The sequence below is a fragment of the Callorhinus ursinus genome, unplaced genomic scaffold, assembly GCF_003265705.2.
Source record: "Callorhinus ursinus isolate GAN/ISIS: 27379988/994484 unplaced genomic scaffold, GSC_fseal_2.0 scaffold56, whole genome shotgun sequence".
Lineage (NCBI taxonomy): Eukaryota > Metazoa > Chordata > Mammalia > Carnivora > Otariidae > Callorhinus > Callorhinus ursinus.
This window is the reverse complement of record NW_027397118.1, coordinates 5384066-5400300: the sequence shown is the minus strand read 5'-3', so window position 1 is coordinate 5400300 and position 16235 is coordinate 5384066. Positions and strand designations below refer to the sequence as shown.

Genomic DNA, 16235 nt, shown 5'->3' with positions numbered 1-16235 from the left:
AATGAGCAATATAGAAGACCAAATGATGGAAAATAAAGAGGCTGAGAAAAAGAGGGAGAAACAACTACAGGATCACGAGGGCAGAATTCGAGAGAGAAGTGATACGATAAGACGAAACAACATTAGAATAATTGGGATCCCAGAAGAAGAAGAAAGAGAGAGAGGGGCAGAAAGTATATTGAAGCAAATAATAGCAGAGAACGTCCCTAATGTGAGGAAGGAAACAGGCATCAAAATCCAGGAGGCACAGAGAACCCCTCTCAAAATCAATAAAAATAGGTCAACACCCCGACATCTAATAGTAAAACTTAACGAGTCTCAGAGACAAAGAGAAAATCCTGAAAGCAGCTCGGGAGAAGAGATATGTAACCTACAATGGTAAAAATACTAGACTGGCAACAGACCTATCCACAGAGACCTGGCAGGCCAGAAAGGACTGGCATGATATCTTCAGAGCACTAAACGAGAAAAATATGCAGCTAAGAATATTATATCCAGCTAGGCTCTCATTGAAAATTGAAGGAGAGATAAAAAGCTTCCAGGACAAACAAAAACTAAGGGAATTTGCAAACACGAAACCAGCCCTCCAAGAAATATTGAAAGGGGTCCTCTAAGCAAAGAGAGAGCCTAAAAGCAGCATAGATCAGAGAGGAACACAGACAATATACAGTAACAGTCACCTTACAGGCAATACAATGGCACTAAATTCATACCTTTCAATAGTTACCCTGAATGTAAATGGGCTAAATGCCCCAATCAAAAGACACAGGCTATCAGACTGGATTAAAAAACAAGACCCATCCATATGCTGTCTGCAAGAGACTCATTTTAGACCCAAAGACACCCCCATATTGAAAGTAAGCGGGTGGAAAACCATTTACCATGCTAATGGACACCAAAAGAAAGCTGGGGTGGCTATCCTTATATCAGACAAATTAGATTTTAAAACAAAGACTGTAATAAGAGATGAGGAAGGACACTATATCCTACTTAAAAGGGTCTATCCAACAAGAAGATCTAACAATTGTAAATATCTATGCCCCTAACGTGGGACCAGCCAATTATATAAGGCAATTAATAACAAAAGCGAAGAAACACATTGACAACAATACAATAATAGTGGGGAACCTTAACACCCCCCTGACTGAAATGGACAGATCATCTAAGCAAAAGATCAACAAGGAAATAAAGACTTTAAATGACACACTGGACCAAATGGACTTCACAGACATATTCAGAACATTCCATCCCAAAGCAACGGAATACACATTCTTCTCTAGTGCCCACAGAACATTCTCCAGAATTGATCACATCCTAGGTCACAAATCAGGTCTCAACCGGTACCAAAAGACTGGGATTATTCCCTGCATGTTTTCAGACCACAATGCTTTGAAACTAGAACTCAATTACAAGAGGAAAGTCGGAAAGAACTCAAATACATGGAGGCTAAAGAGCATCCTATTAAAGAATGAATGGGTCAACCAGGAAATTAAAGAAGAATTAAAAAAATTCATGGAAACCAATGAAAATGAAAACACAACTGTTCAAAATCTTTGGGATACAGCAAAGGCAGTCCTGAGAGGAAAGTATATAGCAATACAAGCCTTTCTCAAGAAACAAGAAAGGTCTCAAATACACAACCTAACCCTACACCTAAAGGAACTGGAGAAAGAACAGCAAATAAAGCCTAAACCCAGCAGGAGAAGAGAAATAATAAAGATCAGAGCAGAAATCAATGAACTAGAAACCAAAAGAACAGTAGAACAGATCAACGAAACTAGGAGCTGGTTCTTTGAAAGAATTAACAAGATTGATAAACCCATGGCCAGACTTATCCAAAAGAAAAGAGAAAGGACCCAAATCAACAAAATCATGAATGAAAGAGGAGAGATCACAACCAACACCAAAGGAATACAAACAATTATAAGAACATATTATGAGCAACTCTATGCCAGCAAATTAGATAACCTGGAAGAAATGGGTGCATTCCTAGAGATGGATCAACTACCAAAATTGAACCAGGAAGAAATAGAAAACCTGAACAGACCTATAACCACTAAGGAAATTGAAGGAGTCATCAAAAATCTCCCAACAAACAAAAGCCCAGGGCCAGATGGCTTCCCAGGGGAATTCTAGCAGACATTTAAAGAAGAATTAATACCTATTCTCCTGAAACTGTTCCAAAAAATAGAAATGGAAGGAAAACTTCCAAACTCATTTTATGAGTCCACCATTACCTTGATCCCCAAACCAGACAAAGACCCCATCAAAAAGGAGAATTACAGACCAATATCCCTGATGAACATGGATGCAAAAATTCTCACCAAAATACTAGCCAATAGGCTCCAACAGTACATCCGATTATTCACCATGACCAAGTGGGATTTATCCCTGGGCTGCAAGGCTGGTTCAACATCCACAAATCAATCAACGTGATACAATACATTAACAAAAGAAAGAACAAGAATCATACGATCCTCTCAATAGATGCGGAAAAAGCCTTTGACAAAGTACAGCATCCTTTCTTGATCAAAATTTCAGAGGATAGGGATAGAGGGTACATACCTCAGTATCATAAGCCATCTATGAAAAACCTACAGCGAATATCATTCTCAATGGGGAAAAGCTGAGAGCTTTTCCCCTAAGGTCAGGAACGCGGCAGGGATGTCCACTATCACCACTGCCATTCAACATAGTATTAGAAGTCCTAGCCACAGCAATCAGACAACAAAAAGAAACCAAAGGCATTCAAATTGGCAAAGAGGAAGTCAAACTCTCACTCTGCAGATGATATGATACTGTTTGTGGAAAACCCAAAAGACTCCACCCCAAAACTGCTAGAACTCATGTAGGAATTCAGTAAAGTAGCAGGATATAAAATCAATGCACAGAAATCAGTGGCATTCCTATACACCAACAACAAGACAGAAGAGAGACAAATCAAGGAGTCGATCCCATTTACAATTGCACCCAAAACCGTAAGATACCTAGGAATAAATTTAACCAAAGAGGCAAAGGATCTGTACTCAGAAAACTATAAAATACTCAGGAAAGAAACTGAAGAAGACACAAAGAAATGGAAAAATGTCCCATGCTCATGGATTGGAAGAACAAACATTATGAAGATGTCAGTGCTACCTAGAGCAATCTACACATTCAATGGAATCCCCATCAAAATACCATCCACTTTTTTCAAAGAAATGGAACAAATAATCCTAAAATTTGTATGGAACCAGAAGAGACCCTGAATAGCCAGAGGAATATTGAAAAAGAAAAGCAAAGCTGGCGGCATCACAATTCTGGACTTCCAGCTCTATTACAAAGCTGTCATCAAGACAGTATGGTACTGGCAGAAAAACAGACACATAGATCAATGGAACAGAATCGAGAGCCCAGAAATGGACCCTCAACTCTATGGTCAACTCATCTTTGACAAAGCAGGAAAGAATGTCCAATGGCAAAAAGACAGTCTCTTCAAAACAAATGGTGTTGGGAAAATTGGGCAGCCACATGCAGAAGAATGAAACTGGACCATTTCCTTACACCACACACAAAAATAGACTCCAAATGGTTGAAAGACCTAAACGTGAGACAGGGGTCCATCAAAATCCTAAAGGAGAACACAGGCAGCAACCTCTTCGACCTCAGCCACAGCAACTTCTTCCTAGAAACATCGCCAAAGGCAAGGGAAGCCAGGGCAAAAATAAACTATTGGGATTTCATCAAGATAAAAAGCTTTTGCACAGCAAAAGAAACAGTCCACAAAACCAAAAGACAACCGACAGAATGGGAGAAAATATTTGCAAATGACATATCAGATAAAGGGCTAGTATCCAAAATCTATAAAGAACTTATCAAACTCAACACCCAAAGAACAAATAATCCAATCAAGAAATGGGCAGAAGACATGAACAGACATTTTTCCAAAGAAGACATCCAAATGGCCAACAGACACATGAAAAAGTGCTCAACATCACTTGGCATCAGGGAAATCTAAATCAAAACCTCCATGAGATACCACCTCACACCCGTCAGAATGGCTAAAATTAACAAGTCAGGAGACGACAGATGTTGGCGGGGATGTGGAGAAAGGGGAACCCTCCTATGCTGTTGGTGGGAATGCAAGCTGGTGCAACCCCTCTGGAAAACAGTATGGAGGTTCCTCAAACAGTTGAAAATAGAGCTACCATACGATCCAGCAATTGCACTACTGGGTATTTACCCCAAAGATACAAATGTAGGGATCTGAAGGGGTATGTGCACCCCAATGTTTATAGCAGCAATATCCACAATAGCCAAACTGTGGAAAGAGCCAAGATGTCCATCAAAAGATAAACGGATAAAGAAGATGTGGTATATATACACAATGGAATATTATGCAGCCATCAAAAGGAATGAGATCTTGCCATTTGCAACGACATGGATGGAACTGGAGGGTGTTATGCTGAGTGAAATAAGTCAATCAGAGACTTACCATATGACCTCACTGATATGAGGAATTCTTAATCTCAGGAAACAAACTGAGTGTTGCTGGAGTGGTGGGGGGTGGGAGGGATGGAGTGGCTGGGTGATAGACATTGGGTAGGGTATGTGCTATGGTGAGTGCTGTGAATTGTGCAAGACTGTTGAATCACAGATCTGTATTTCTGAAACAAATAATGCAACATATGTTAAGAAGAAAGAAAAAGAAGATATTAGGAGGGGAAGAATGAAGGGGAGTAAGTCGGAGGGGGAGACGAACCCTGAGAGATGATGGACTCTGAAAAACAAACTGAGGGTTCTAAAGGGGAGGAGGGTGGGAAGATGGGTTAGCCCGGTGATAGGTATTAAAGAGGGCACATTCTGCGTGGAGCACTGGGTGTTATGCACAAACAATGAATCATGGAACACTGCATGAAGAACTAAAGATGGTAATGTATGGTGATTAACATAACAATAAAAAATTAAAAAACAACAAAAAAACAAAAAAACCCTCAACAGCCTAATGAGCTGAATAAGCTAATTAATATTACATCAGGCTATTGATTTTTCCCCAAAGGAAACATAGTAATGTAGAAAACTCCAAAAAGTGGAAGTATTAGTTTATCTCAATCAACAGATCTTAATAATCATTTGTGGCAAAACACTTAGGGGGGCACATTTCTACTTTCTCCTGTCATCATAAGAGAAAGGTCAGAGGAAAACTGTTCACAAAAAGAAAAAAAAAATACCCTGTGAAATTTTTTTCCGTTAAGCAATAAGAAGGTCAGAAATATGCTGAAATAAACCGTTCTAGCCTAATTTTCACCAGATGAGAAATTGGGAAAGTTTCCATTTCTCTGAAAGAAGAGAATGTAATTCAGGTTTCCAGAGTAAGTATAATGTTGTCTATGCATTCAAATGGATAGTAAAGATAGAATTAAATGCTGGTTTTATTCATAAATCTCAACTGATAGATACATGGATTAAAAAAAAAGGTAAAAAGATAATCTGTAACTGATTAGGGTCTAGTACTTAGATAGGTCAGGTGAATACTATAGTGTTCATGTAGAAAAAATAAAGGCAAAATAGGTATTATCTAAACCAGTTAAGTTTGGGTGGTTTGATACAGAGAAATATTAAAACAAAAAAAAAACAAAACATGTTGTTCCTTTCCTTGAAGGTCAAAATGAAAAGTATACTGCCGAAATCAACATATACCACAACTACTTAAAAGACGGAAAAACTGCCACTGTAACATCAGGCACACACATCACCCTCTCATGCCTTATGGGTTCTTCACTTTTAAGTTTTTAATTTCATTCCTCTCTTTTGAAGAAAATATGCTCAACAAATATAGCCGAACTCAGTTCAGGAAGCAACTGACTTTCATCAAATAGAAGTGTAATTAAACTTTTGTTTACTATTTCTGGACAACTTATCCTCTATTGGAGAGACATGCTACACCTTAGCGGTCTAGAAACAGAAAAGGAAACTACTCTGTAGCAACTTTCATTTAAGTATCAATTTTATCTGTACTGATCTGAAATGAAAAATGAGACATAGTGTAGAACATATGAAATTCAACTTCTTCTAAAACACCCCCAAATAACAGAAGACAGCAGATGGATTCGTTTGTCCAGTTTTCTATCACCATTGGTGCTCAAAAATGTTTTCTGAGACAGAAAAATACAAAAATTTTGGATATTAAAATAAACTTCTCTACAAAATAATATATCAATGAGAAAATTTCCTATTATCAGATATGCAGATTTCTACCAAGATTGTGTATATAGAGAATCCAAGAGTTCAACTCTCAACTGAGTAATTTTGTTACTTTGTATTATAGGTCAATTTTCCAATCACAACATAAATAACTAGTTACCTTTAGTTCTTCTATGGACTGGTAATCATTGTTCTTAATCTTTTCTTTCATGGTACTAAAATCCATTGGGTGCTTAATGATCATGGAGTAGCCGGGAGCAATAAAATCAGTCACAGGAAATGAAAAGAAAGCACTTGGATCTTTTCTGTGAAGATATGAAAAAGGCAATTTTATTTCTACTACAAACAAATCTACTGGTCTAGGAGAAGTCAGAGGAAACATTTCAGTGTAGAAAGAATTTGTAGTATACGAACATGCTCCTCACTGCAAATTGAAAGAATGATTTTTTTTTAAGGATTTTATTTATTTGACAGAGAGAGAGAGAGAGAGAGAGAGAGCATGAGCACATGCCAGAAGAGTGGGAGAGGGAGAAGCAGGCTCCCCACTGAGCAGGGAGCCCAATGTGGGGCTCGATCCCAGGACCCTGGGATCACGACCTGAGCCAAAGGGAGACGCTTAACTGACTGAGCCACCCAGGTGGCCCTGAAGGAATGATTTTATTTATTTAGTTATTTTTAAAGATTTATTTGACAGAGAGAGACACAGTGAGAGAGAGAACACAAGCAGGGGGAGAGGGAGAAGCAGGCTTCCTGCTGAGCAGGGAGCCCAATGCGGGCCTCGATCCCAGGACCCTGGGATCATGACCTGAGCTGAAGGCAGATACTTAATGACTGAGCCACCCAGGCGCCCTGAAGGAATGATTTTAAAGACTCATAATAACAAGGTTAAGATGTTTTAATACTAGTCGTACCCTTAAGACAGAGAATCTTTTAAAATATGCAACCTAATTAATCGGTAGCACCTCCTACACAGGGAAAAATGAAACAAAATAAAAGATCTAAGACTAACTGACCAATGTCTTGGCCTTTGGGAGATAAACACTAAGTATTTTTATCAACCATAGGGGAAAAGACAGAAAGAATAACTATAAATGCACATCTGCAATCTTCCATACTGATTTATAACTGTAAGCTTGGATTCTTGGTGGGCCACAGAATTCACATATCTATATTTTCTTAATCAGTGGACCTGACTTTAGTGTGTATAGGGGAGTACTAAAAAAAACTGACATTAAAAAGGTCCTCATACTACTGCCAAACTTAAGAACCAGTGCTTTCTATTGTAGGCCCTCAATTCTGGCTGTGCATGAGAATCAAGAGAGGAGCTTTAAAAAAAAATTCCAGTTGTGGGCGGTGGGGAGGAGGCGGCTCACCCTAGATTCACTACATCAGAATCTCCTGGGAAGGAGGGTTTGTCCAGGCACCGGTACTTGTAGGGTTGAGTACTGGTACTGCAGGATTTGGCATTGGTAATTCTAGTACTGAAAGGGTTGAAAAATATCGCATATGATTAAGTCATTAGACTGATTTTTTCCTGTGGAAATTTGGCAAACCAAAGTTTTCTTACTCCAAATAATCGTAATAATAAAAATGGTTTAAAACGTATTAGTAGAAGCAACTTTTAAAATGTATTTACCACATGCAGGCCCTATGGTAGGTGCCTGATGAATTTAAACCTAATTCTTATAAAAGCCATCAAGGTGGTGGCAGCCTCACTTAGAGAGATGAGGGAACTGGGGCTCAGAGGTCAAATCTTTTGTTCTAGGTCATAAATCTGATAGAAGAGCTGGAATCTAAACTCAGCTATTTGTTCTTCCTTACAGGATGCCTAGGTGGTGAGACTAGAAAACAAATAAGCAAAAATACCCAGTGTGTCCATAGTAGTTACTATGAATAACAGCACTGATCATCTCTGGAGGACCTCCTCAGAGCAAATTATCTACACCCCCCCCCCCCCCAGAATCAGTCATTTTAACAGAACCCTAATCAACTATACCACTCATCAGCATTTGGGGTGAGCCTCAAGGATGATGAATCACTAAAGACCATTCAAAAAATGTGGCTCTGGGTTCCAATTCCCAAAACATTCTGAGAAATGTCAATATCCTTGGCCTAAAGGATCTTTTTTTTTTTAAGATTTTATTTATTTGAGAGAGAGAGACAGAGAGAGAGATGGCACGAGCAGAGGGAGAGGCAGAGGGAGAAGGAGCACTCCCTGCTGAGCGGAGAGCCCGATGTAGGGCTCGATCCCAGGACTCTGAGATCATGACCTGAGCTGAAGGCAGATGCTTAACCGAATGAACCACCCAGGCTCCCCTAAGAGAGACCTTGTTAAGTGGATTTCTTTTAAGTTGACATCATTAAGCTATATCCTGATCTTATGTTACAAAAAATAAAACTTCAAAGGCAGCCAAAACACTTTATAATCATACATTCTAATAGAGTCAGAATACCTACTACTTACCTGTTCATATTTGGGGACATGTAATGAATGACTTATTCAAGGGCAAAGACTTGAGATGTAATTTTCCCAATTATCCTGTAACACCAAAAAGGGTGGGAGGCCACTAACTTCTCATCTTAACTGCAAAGCTGGACAGGTGCTGAATACAGAGAGCACAAGAGGCTTTAACTTACAAAATGATTTGTAATGTGTTCTGGGGTTGACACAGAAGGACAACACAGTGAGAAGAAAGTTCACCATGAGAATGCATGCCCTCCACCCATGAATCCTCTGCAAATAATGTCTCTGAGCTGAAAATTCAAATTCTGAGTAGAGACAGGTATCAAAAATACGTATTTTAATAAAGATGGAGTTACTCTTTTCCCCTTTATGAACTTAACATTGGTTTAATCTAGATACTGTAATTCTAGAACAAATTTTTGCATGTAAGAAAGGGTCACAAATCCACTTTACTTCTTCTCCCAGACTTAACAATTACTGAATATTCACAGCACAATAAGCACTGAACAAATATATAGAAGTATTTTCATCTATTAGCAAAGTGAAAATATCTGTATTGTTTATTTCTGGTTTAAAGCTTTAACATCAGAAGTTAAAGAGAAATTTGCCATTAAGAGTATTATGTAACACTCTTCAAGTTGCCAGTTAAAACAAACCAAAGGAGAACATTTAAAAGTCAGCTTCTTAAAGTACTTTCTACTGCCAGGCAAAATATTTATAATCCACTTTAAAATCAAGTACATTTGGATTTAGGCCACAAAATGTGGCTTTAAATAATCAAAAATAGAGAAGTGGTTTGGATCCTAGATTTCCCGTTTTAATTTCCAAGTTATAAAAATGTTGGAAAAAACATTTACCTCTGCAATTGTCTCATCAGTTGATTCAAAGCTTCTTGAAGAGGTGTCTGTTCTACTTCTAAAGCAAAGGAGAAAGGGAAAGTGTTCTCAAAAGGAAGATTCTAGAGAGTACTGTTTAGCTTATTTTCTTTCTGAGTTACTTCATACCCATCATTAAATATCATACAAAAATTCCATTTCTCTTATAAATATACTGAAGTATGAAAATATCAATTCAAAACTGAAGCTACTTTCAAGGTCTTATGCAGTAACAGAAAAAAGAAAACTTAAAAAAAATTAAACAGCTTTTAAAATTTAACTTAAAAACTAAAAACCCACTTTCCCTGGCTATAATCCTTAAAATAATTTCAGCCTCCTCATTCAGGGACGTTAATTCAGAGTTATTCCAACCTTCTTGTTTGGCTAAAGAGCTTGTGAGAGGCTTCTCAGGAGGCAAGTCTAATCTTACAGGGGTCGGGCACTGGAGGTCTTTTTCTGCCTCATTCTCCACACGGTCCCGATCTCGCTTCTTTTTATCCTCCTAAATGGAACAAAGGGAAATAATTTAGAAATACTTCAGAATACCTTTAAAACAAATAATACTCATTTCACTGGAAAAAACCCCCAAAACAAAAAACCCAGACATCACTCTGAAGTTTCTAAATAATGAAATCTTAATGTATTTTACTGCCATCTACTGGAAAAGGAGTGAACAACAGTTCATAAAGGGGTGAGGGAATATTGCTTCTGTATCCCAGAAATAACCAAATAGAAAAATAATACTATTCACAAAAGCAAAATAGCATACCTAGGAATAAATCTAATAAAAGATCCCAATACCCTTTGGGAAAAACTTGAAACATTACTGAAAGGTCATTGTGGAAGACCTGAATAAAGGAGATATACCATGTTCATGAACTGAAAAACAGTCAATTCTCTCCCAAGTAATCCATAAGTAAAATGTAATTTCAGTGAAAATTATAAGACAGAATCTTTCATGAAATCTGACAAGCCAATCATAATTTATCTTGAAGAATGAATCATCAAGAATAATCCACAGTTTTGAAAAAAATCACAGTAAGATGTGTCTTGTCAGATAGTATTTGTATAAAGTGATAATAATTAAGAAAATGTGGATCTGACACAGGGACAAACAGACCAACATATAGAGTCCAGAAACAGACTTGTGCACATAGAAAAGTCTTGTTATATCAGGGGTGGCATTATAAATCAATGACAAAAGGGCAGTGCTGGGATAACTGGTTATCTACATGAAAAAGAAAATAAAATTAGATCTCTACATCGTATCATACACAAAAGGAAATTCCAGATAGATTAAAGACTTAAATGTACAAAGCAAAGCTTTAAAACTTCAGATAAATATAAAGAATCTTTATGAACCAAGAGTAGAGAAAGACTTTCTTACCCATAAGCAAAGCCAAAAGACTAGCTACGGACTGAGATAAAGTACTTGAAACACAAAAAACTCATACAAAGTATTAGCAAAAGTTACGTAAAGAGCATTTATTCAGGTAAAATTCTGGTAAAAAGGGAAGTGGGTAAAGGATATCACAGGTAGTTCCTAGAAGAAACCTGAAATGTCAAAAAAACATGAAAATTAGCTCAAGCTCCTGAGAACTCTGGGTATTATAAATTTAAAAACTAGAAGGCATTTCATATCTCTCTGATTGGCAGAAATTAAAATGCCTGAAAATGTCAAATTCTGATGAAAATGTAGAGAAATTGGGCTCTCATACCTTATGGATGGGTGAATAAATAGGTATATCCACTAGGAGAACAATTAACAATATCTAGTAAGGCTGACGATGCCTTTACCCTACTTCTCAGCTCTTCTACTCCTGGGCATACACCCTACAGAAACTTTCTTTCACACAGTATACATGAAAGACAGGTGTAAGAATATTTATTGCCATACTCTGAAATAGTAAATTATTATGAACAATCTAATGTCTACCAAAAAGAAAATGGATTAATAAATTATGCATATTTACACAGCAGGTAGAATTAATAAGCTAAAGTTACACTATATCAAAATGTATGTTTAGAAACATAATTTCTGGGCGCCTGGGTGGCTCAGTTGGTTAAGCGACTGCCTTCGGCTCAGGTCATGATCCTGGAGTCCCGGGATCGAGTCCCGCATCGGGCTCCCTGCTCAGCAGGGAGTCTGCTTCTCCCTCTGACCCTCTTCCCTCTCGTGCTCTCTCTCTCTCATTCTCTCCCTCTCAAATAAATAAATAAAATCTTAAAAAAAAAAAAAAGAAACATAATTTCTAGAGACAAAAGTTGAGAATGAGTGTTACCAGTTTTGTAGTTTGAAAATCTATAAGTGTATATTCTTCACAGATCTATGTAGAAGTAGTAAAATTACAAAAACAAGTATGCAAGTGACGCACATGAAACTCATGATAATGGTTCACTCTAGGGCAAGAGAGAGAGGAATGGGATTCTGGAAGAACACGCAAAAGGCTTCATCTTGATCTATACTCTAATTTCTTAAACAACAACAAAAATTAAAAAAACCCAAAACCAAAAAATCAAGCGAAAGGTACAATGTTGAGATCTGCTAAAACTGGGTGGTTGGTATCCAGGTGGTAGTTTTATCACTGTTTTCTTTTCTTTTAAATTAAATTTGTAATAAAATTGTCCAAAAATGTCTATTTTATGCCTTTGAGAATCAAGATTCTCAACAGGATCTTATCAACTCCAAAACTATTTTCTTGGCTTACATCCTCATTTATTATCCTAGTATCTAGAGCAGTGGTTCTCAAAGTGTGCTCCTGGACTAGCACCATCAGCTGGGAAATTGCTAGAAGTGTAAATTCCGAGTTCCCATTATAGTTTTCAAGCTTCAATGCGCATCAGAATTACCTGAAGAGTTTGCTGAAACATTAATATCTTGGCCCTGTCTCCAGAATTACCCATCTTACGCCTAAGGTCGAGCCTATGAGTATTACCAACAAGTTTCCAGGCCATAAGGGTGTTGCTGTTACAGGAATCACACTTTGAGTATCACCGATACAGAGCTTCCCTTCTAAGGGTCCAAAGCATCTAATACAGAACATGTGACCGGCTTAAAAGCTCCAGAGAAAAATGCTATAAACCGTACTCATCGTGCACTTGATCTCAGTTACCATCAAGCTGATTGGTGTCTGTTTTTTATGGCTTCGTGACAGATTCTGGAGCAGCAAATTTTGACTTTGGAAAAGTTTTGTATCTTTTGCCCAGAAAACCTGGCATGAATTTTTTGTAGGCTGGCAGGTTTCCATCTGTTCAATGGAAAAAGACCCCCTAGAGACACAGATTCCTTCCTATTAAATGTAAATTGTGGAGTGAGGACAGCTTGGAAGGCAATAAGCACTCTTCTAGGTGGAAAGAACTAGGGCCATAGTGCCAGGCATCTAGAGCAGGGGTTGGCAAACTTTTCTGGTAAATGGTCAGATAGTATATAATTTAGTTTTGTGGTCCACAAGGTCTGTCACAACTACTAACCTTTGCTGTTGTGGCATGAAAGCAGCCATAGACAATACATAAATGAAAGGTGTGGCTGTGTTCCAATAAAAGTTTATTTATAAAACCAGGTGGCACTGGCCATGGTTTACTGATGGTCTATGGGCTCAAGTTCTAGCCCCAGCTTCATCCTTAACACACTCTGTGACCTTCTTAGGCAACTCATTTATCATCAGGCCTCTTCGTCATCCACAAGATAGAGATTTAACTGCTGATTTTATTTATCTTAGAAAGTCAATGAGATGGTGAAATGAGGTCAAGTAATAAAAAAGCTGCAAAATTACCAAAGGAAGGTACTACCCTGATAAACTTTTATCTTGTCAGCCTGGTCTACGGTAAACACCTTATTTTCAGTATGACAAGAGTATAATGTAGCCTTCTGGGCTAGGGTCCAAAAGAGAAAGAGAATATAAAAAACCTATACTTGGAAACTACCCTAAACTGGAGATACTATAATGTGTTACTGCTAGATTAGGAATTAGGAGACCTGGAGTCTAGTTTACCAGAATGTCACCTTGAACAAGTTACCCCACTTAATTCACTCAGTTTCACCTACAAAACAAGAGGTTTTGATCTCTACAGTTCCCTTTCCACTTAAAATTCTGATTTCAACCTTATTTTCTTCATGATTCAGAATATAGTATAGAATCTTACTGTGAATGTCCCTTACTAAAGGTCACACAGATACGTAAAACCAAAAGTTAACACAGTTATGCTCAATAGTTAGTGTATTTTGCCAATTACATACAGAGAAGGAAACAAAAATACTAGAGCCATTTAACCTCAGGTAGTCAAGGAAGAAGGGTTTATAGTTACAGTTTATAAATGGGCTCAGATTCTGGCTTTGCCACTTATTAGCTATCAGATTATAGATAAACTATATAATTTTGGGGGGACTAATTTTCTTATCTTTAGAATACACAACAGAGGTGCATGGGTGGCTCAGTTAAGTGGTCTGCCTCTGGCTCAGGTTATGATCTCAGGGTCCTGGGATCGAGCCAAGCCTCGCTTCAGGCTCTGCTCGGCGGGAAGTCTGCTTCTCCCTCTGCCTCTCCCTGGCTTGTGCTCTCTCTCTCTCAAGTAAATAAAATCTTAAAAAAAAAAAAATACACAATAGTACCTCAGAAGATTGTTTTGAGGACGAAATAAGATCGTGTATGTGAAATTTCAGTGAAGTACTTACTCACGGTGTCCACTTATTCATTCACGTATTCAACAAATAAATGAGGTTCTACTGTGTGGATACACACTGGTGGATAAAACACACACAGCCCTGCCCTTAGGCAGCTGAGAGTGTAACAAGGGAGACACACATTAAACAACTCACTAAAAAAAACCCAAACAGATTTCACAGGGAGAATAACTGTTGGGTGAATCTAATTTAGACTGGACAAGTGTGGGAAGGCTTCTTTAAGGAAATAACATCTGAGCTGAGATCTGAAGGACAGAATTTAGCCAGGCTTGGTGGGGGTGGGGGGGTGGGGTGGAAAGAGCATTCCAGACAGAGGAAGTATCCTCTGTGCATGAAGGTCCAGGCAGCAGAGACAAACCATGGCTATTTCTGTTAACTACAAACACACTGGACTTAATTTCAGACTCTAATTTTTTCACAGCTCAATGGCAAGTTATTAATTTGTGAATGACACTTTCGAAGCAAATCTCTGTTCATATATGATTATAACACTCATTGCACTGTATTATAAGCACATCTGCCTCTTTCACTGGAGTTCCTCATGGGCAGGGTCCCAGGATGGCCTCAGGAGGAAACCAGGGTGGGAGGATTTTCTGCCATGAGATCCTGGGTGTGGCAGATGTCACACCAAACAAATCAATGAACTGTTTTGACAGAATTTTCATTCTGCTTAATTACAGTCATTCATTTCTTCTCTCTAGTTATGAGGAACTCATCCTCTATGCCTCAGTTAGCTCAGCAATACAATGAGATACTAACAGTACCTATCCCATAGAGCTATTTGTAAGAAGACAGTAAACGTACTGGCATACAATAAACACTCAAATGTTAGTTTTGAGTATGTATCCCCCTTGGAATCTAGTTTAGTGCTTTAATAAAATAGGTGCTTATTGGAATTTATTCTATGTGAATAATAGCTTAAAATTTTCATTAAAAGTTTTAACCTCAGCTTTATAAATAACATCCTATGTTATTAATGCTTATGATTTAAAATTTTTAAAAAGTCTCTCATTTTTTCTGATAAGATCTCTAGCAAAGGAACTAGTCTAACTTCTTTGAGCATCTAAACCTGAAGCTGACTTGCAAGGCTGGTAAGACAGAATTTGGGTTAGGATTATGTTTCTCAGGAGTACAGGTCTGAGTTTCAATAAAGGAATTTAGAGCTCTCATCTGAGCTCTTTCGTTAGAAAACCTTCTAGGTAGTTCTCCTTACACCCAGCCTCTGCTCTTCAAGAGCTGCTAGATGCTGCTAACAGATTAACATTACTAAGGCTCAACTTTTATCATTCTTCCACTCAGAAAGTCTCTGACTGCTTAGGGTCAACATATTTAAGTTCAAACTTCTTCCTCTGACATCTCACCTGCCGTTCAGGTCTCATCCTTTACCACCCCCCTTCCTTTATTCTGTGCTTAAAAAGAAAACTCCTTTCTGTCCCCTATACACACCCTCAACTTGCCCAGCTTCACGCTCCCGTTCTCAGTCCTCTGCTGCTGTGCAGCGGCCTAACCTCCGAATCTCTCTGCGGCACTGTGGTGTTCTCTTCAGGCATCAGCGTCTAAATCAGTACGCAGGTGAAAACTGGGTCGTCAGATTACCTTTGAAAATCCCTGCAGTAGCCAATAAAGTACAATACGCATGGTTGTAGACACAGGATCCTTTACATTTAATCATACAAGATGAAAAGAACCTATGTTACAAATATAGCTCAGCGTATACAGTTGATCCCATGTTGCTTGAACCATGCAGTATAACATCACTATGTTCTGACTTCTAAAGACCGGCTCAAATGCAGCCTCCTGAGCAAAGTCTTCTGTGATCCCCCTCACCCAGCCCCAGGGCCTCTCCAGAGCCTCCGAGCTAGAACTCTTTGCCTGTTAGGGCACTGATTTTAACCTCCCACGTACTGCGAAGGGGGTGGAGGGCAATGTCCACTCTAACAACTCTTTTATGTTAATGACCTCTTGAGGGTAGGATTGGAGTTTTTGTCCTGGCACTGACTGTGTGACTTTGAGCAAGTTACTAACCTCTCTG

At 38.4% G+C, this 16235-nt stretch overlaps 1 protein-coding gene across 4 annotated transcripts in view; it reads right to left on the bottom strand.

The window, feature by feature from the left end:
- BRD7 (bromodomain containing 7) overlaps positions 1 to 16235 on the bottom strand; it is a 42335-nt gene that overhangs the window by 19649 nt on the left and 6451 nt on the right. For all 4 annotated transcript variants that reach the window (XM_025852375.2, XM_025852376.2, XM_025852377.2 and 1 more), the window contains exons 3-5: positions 9895 to 10024; positions 9505 to 9562; positions 6344 to 6488 (exon numbers count right to left, since the gene is read on the bottom strand). In XM_025852375.2, coding sequence (XP_025708160.1) covers positions 6344 to 6488; positions 9505 to 9562; positions 9895 to 10024 — 333 coding nt within the window. The remainder of the gene's footprint in view (positions 1 to 6343; positions 6489 to 9504; positions 9563 to 9894; positions 10025 to 16235) is intronic.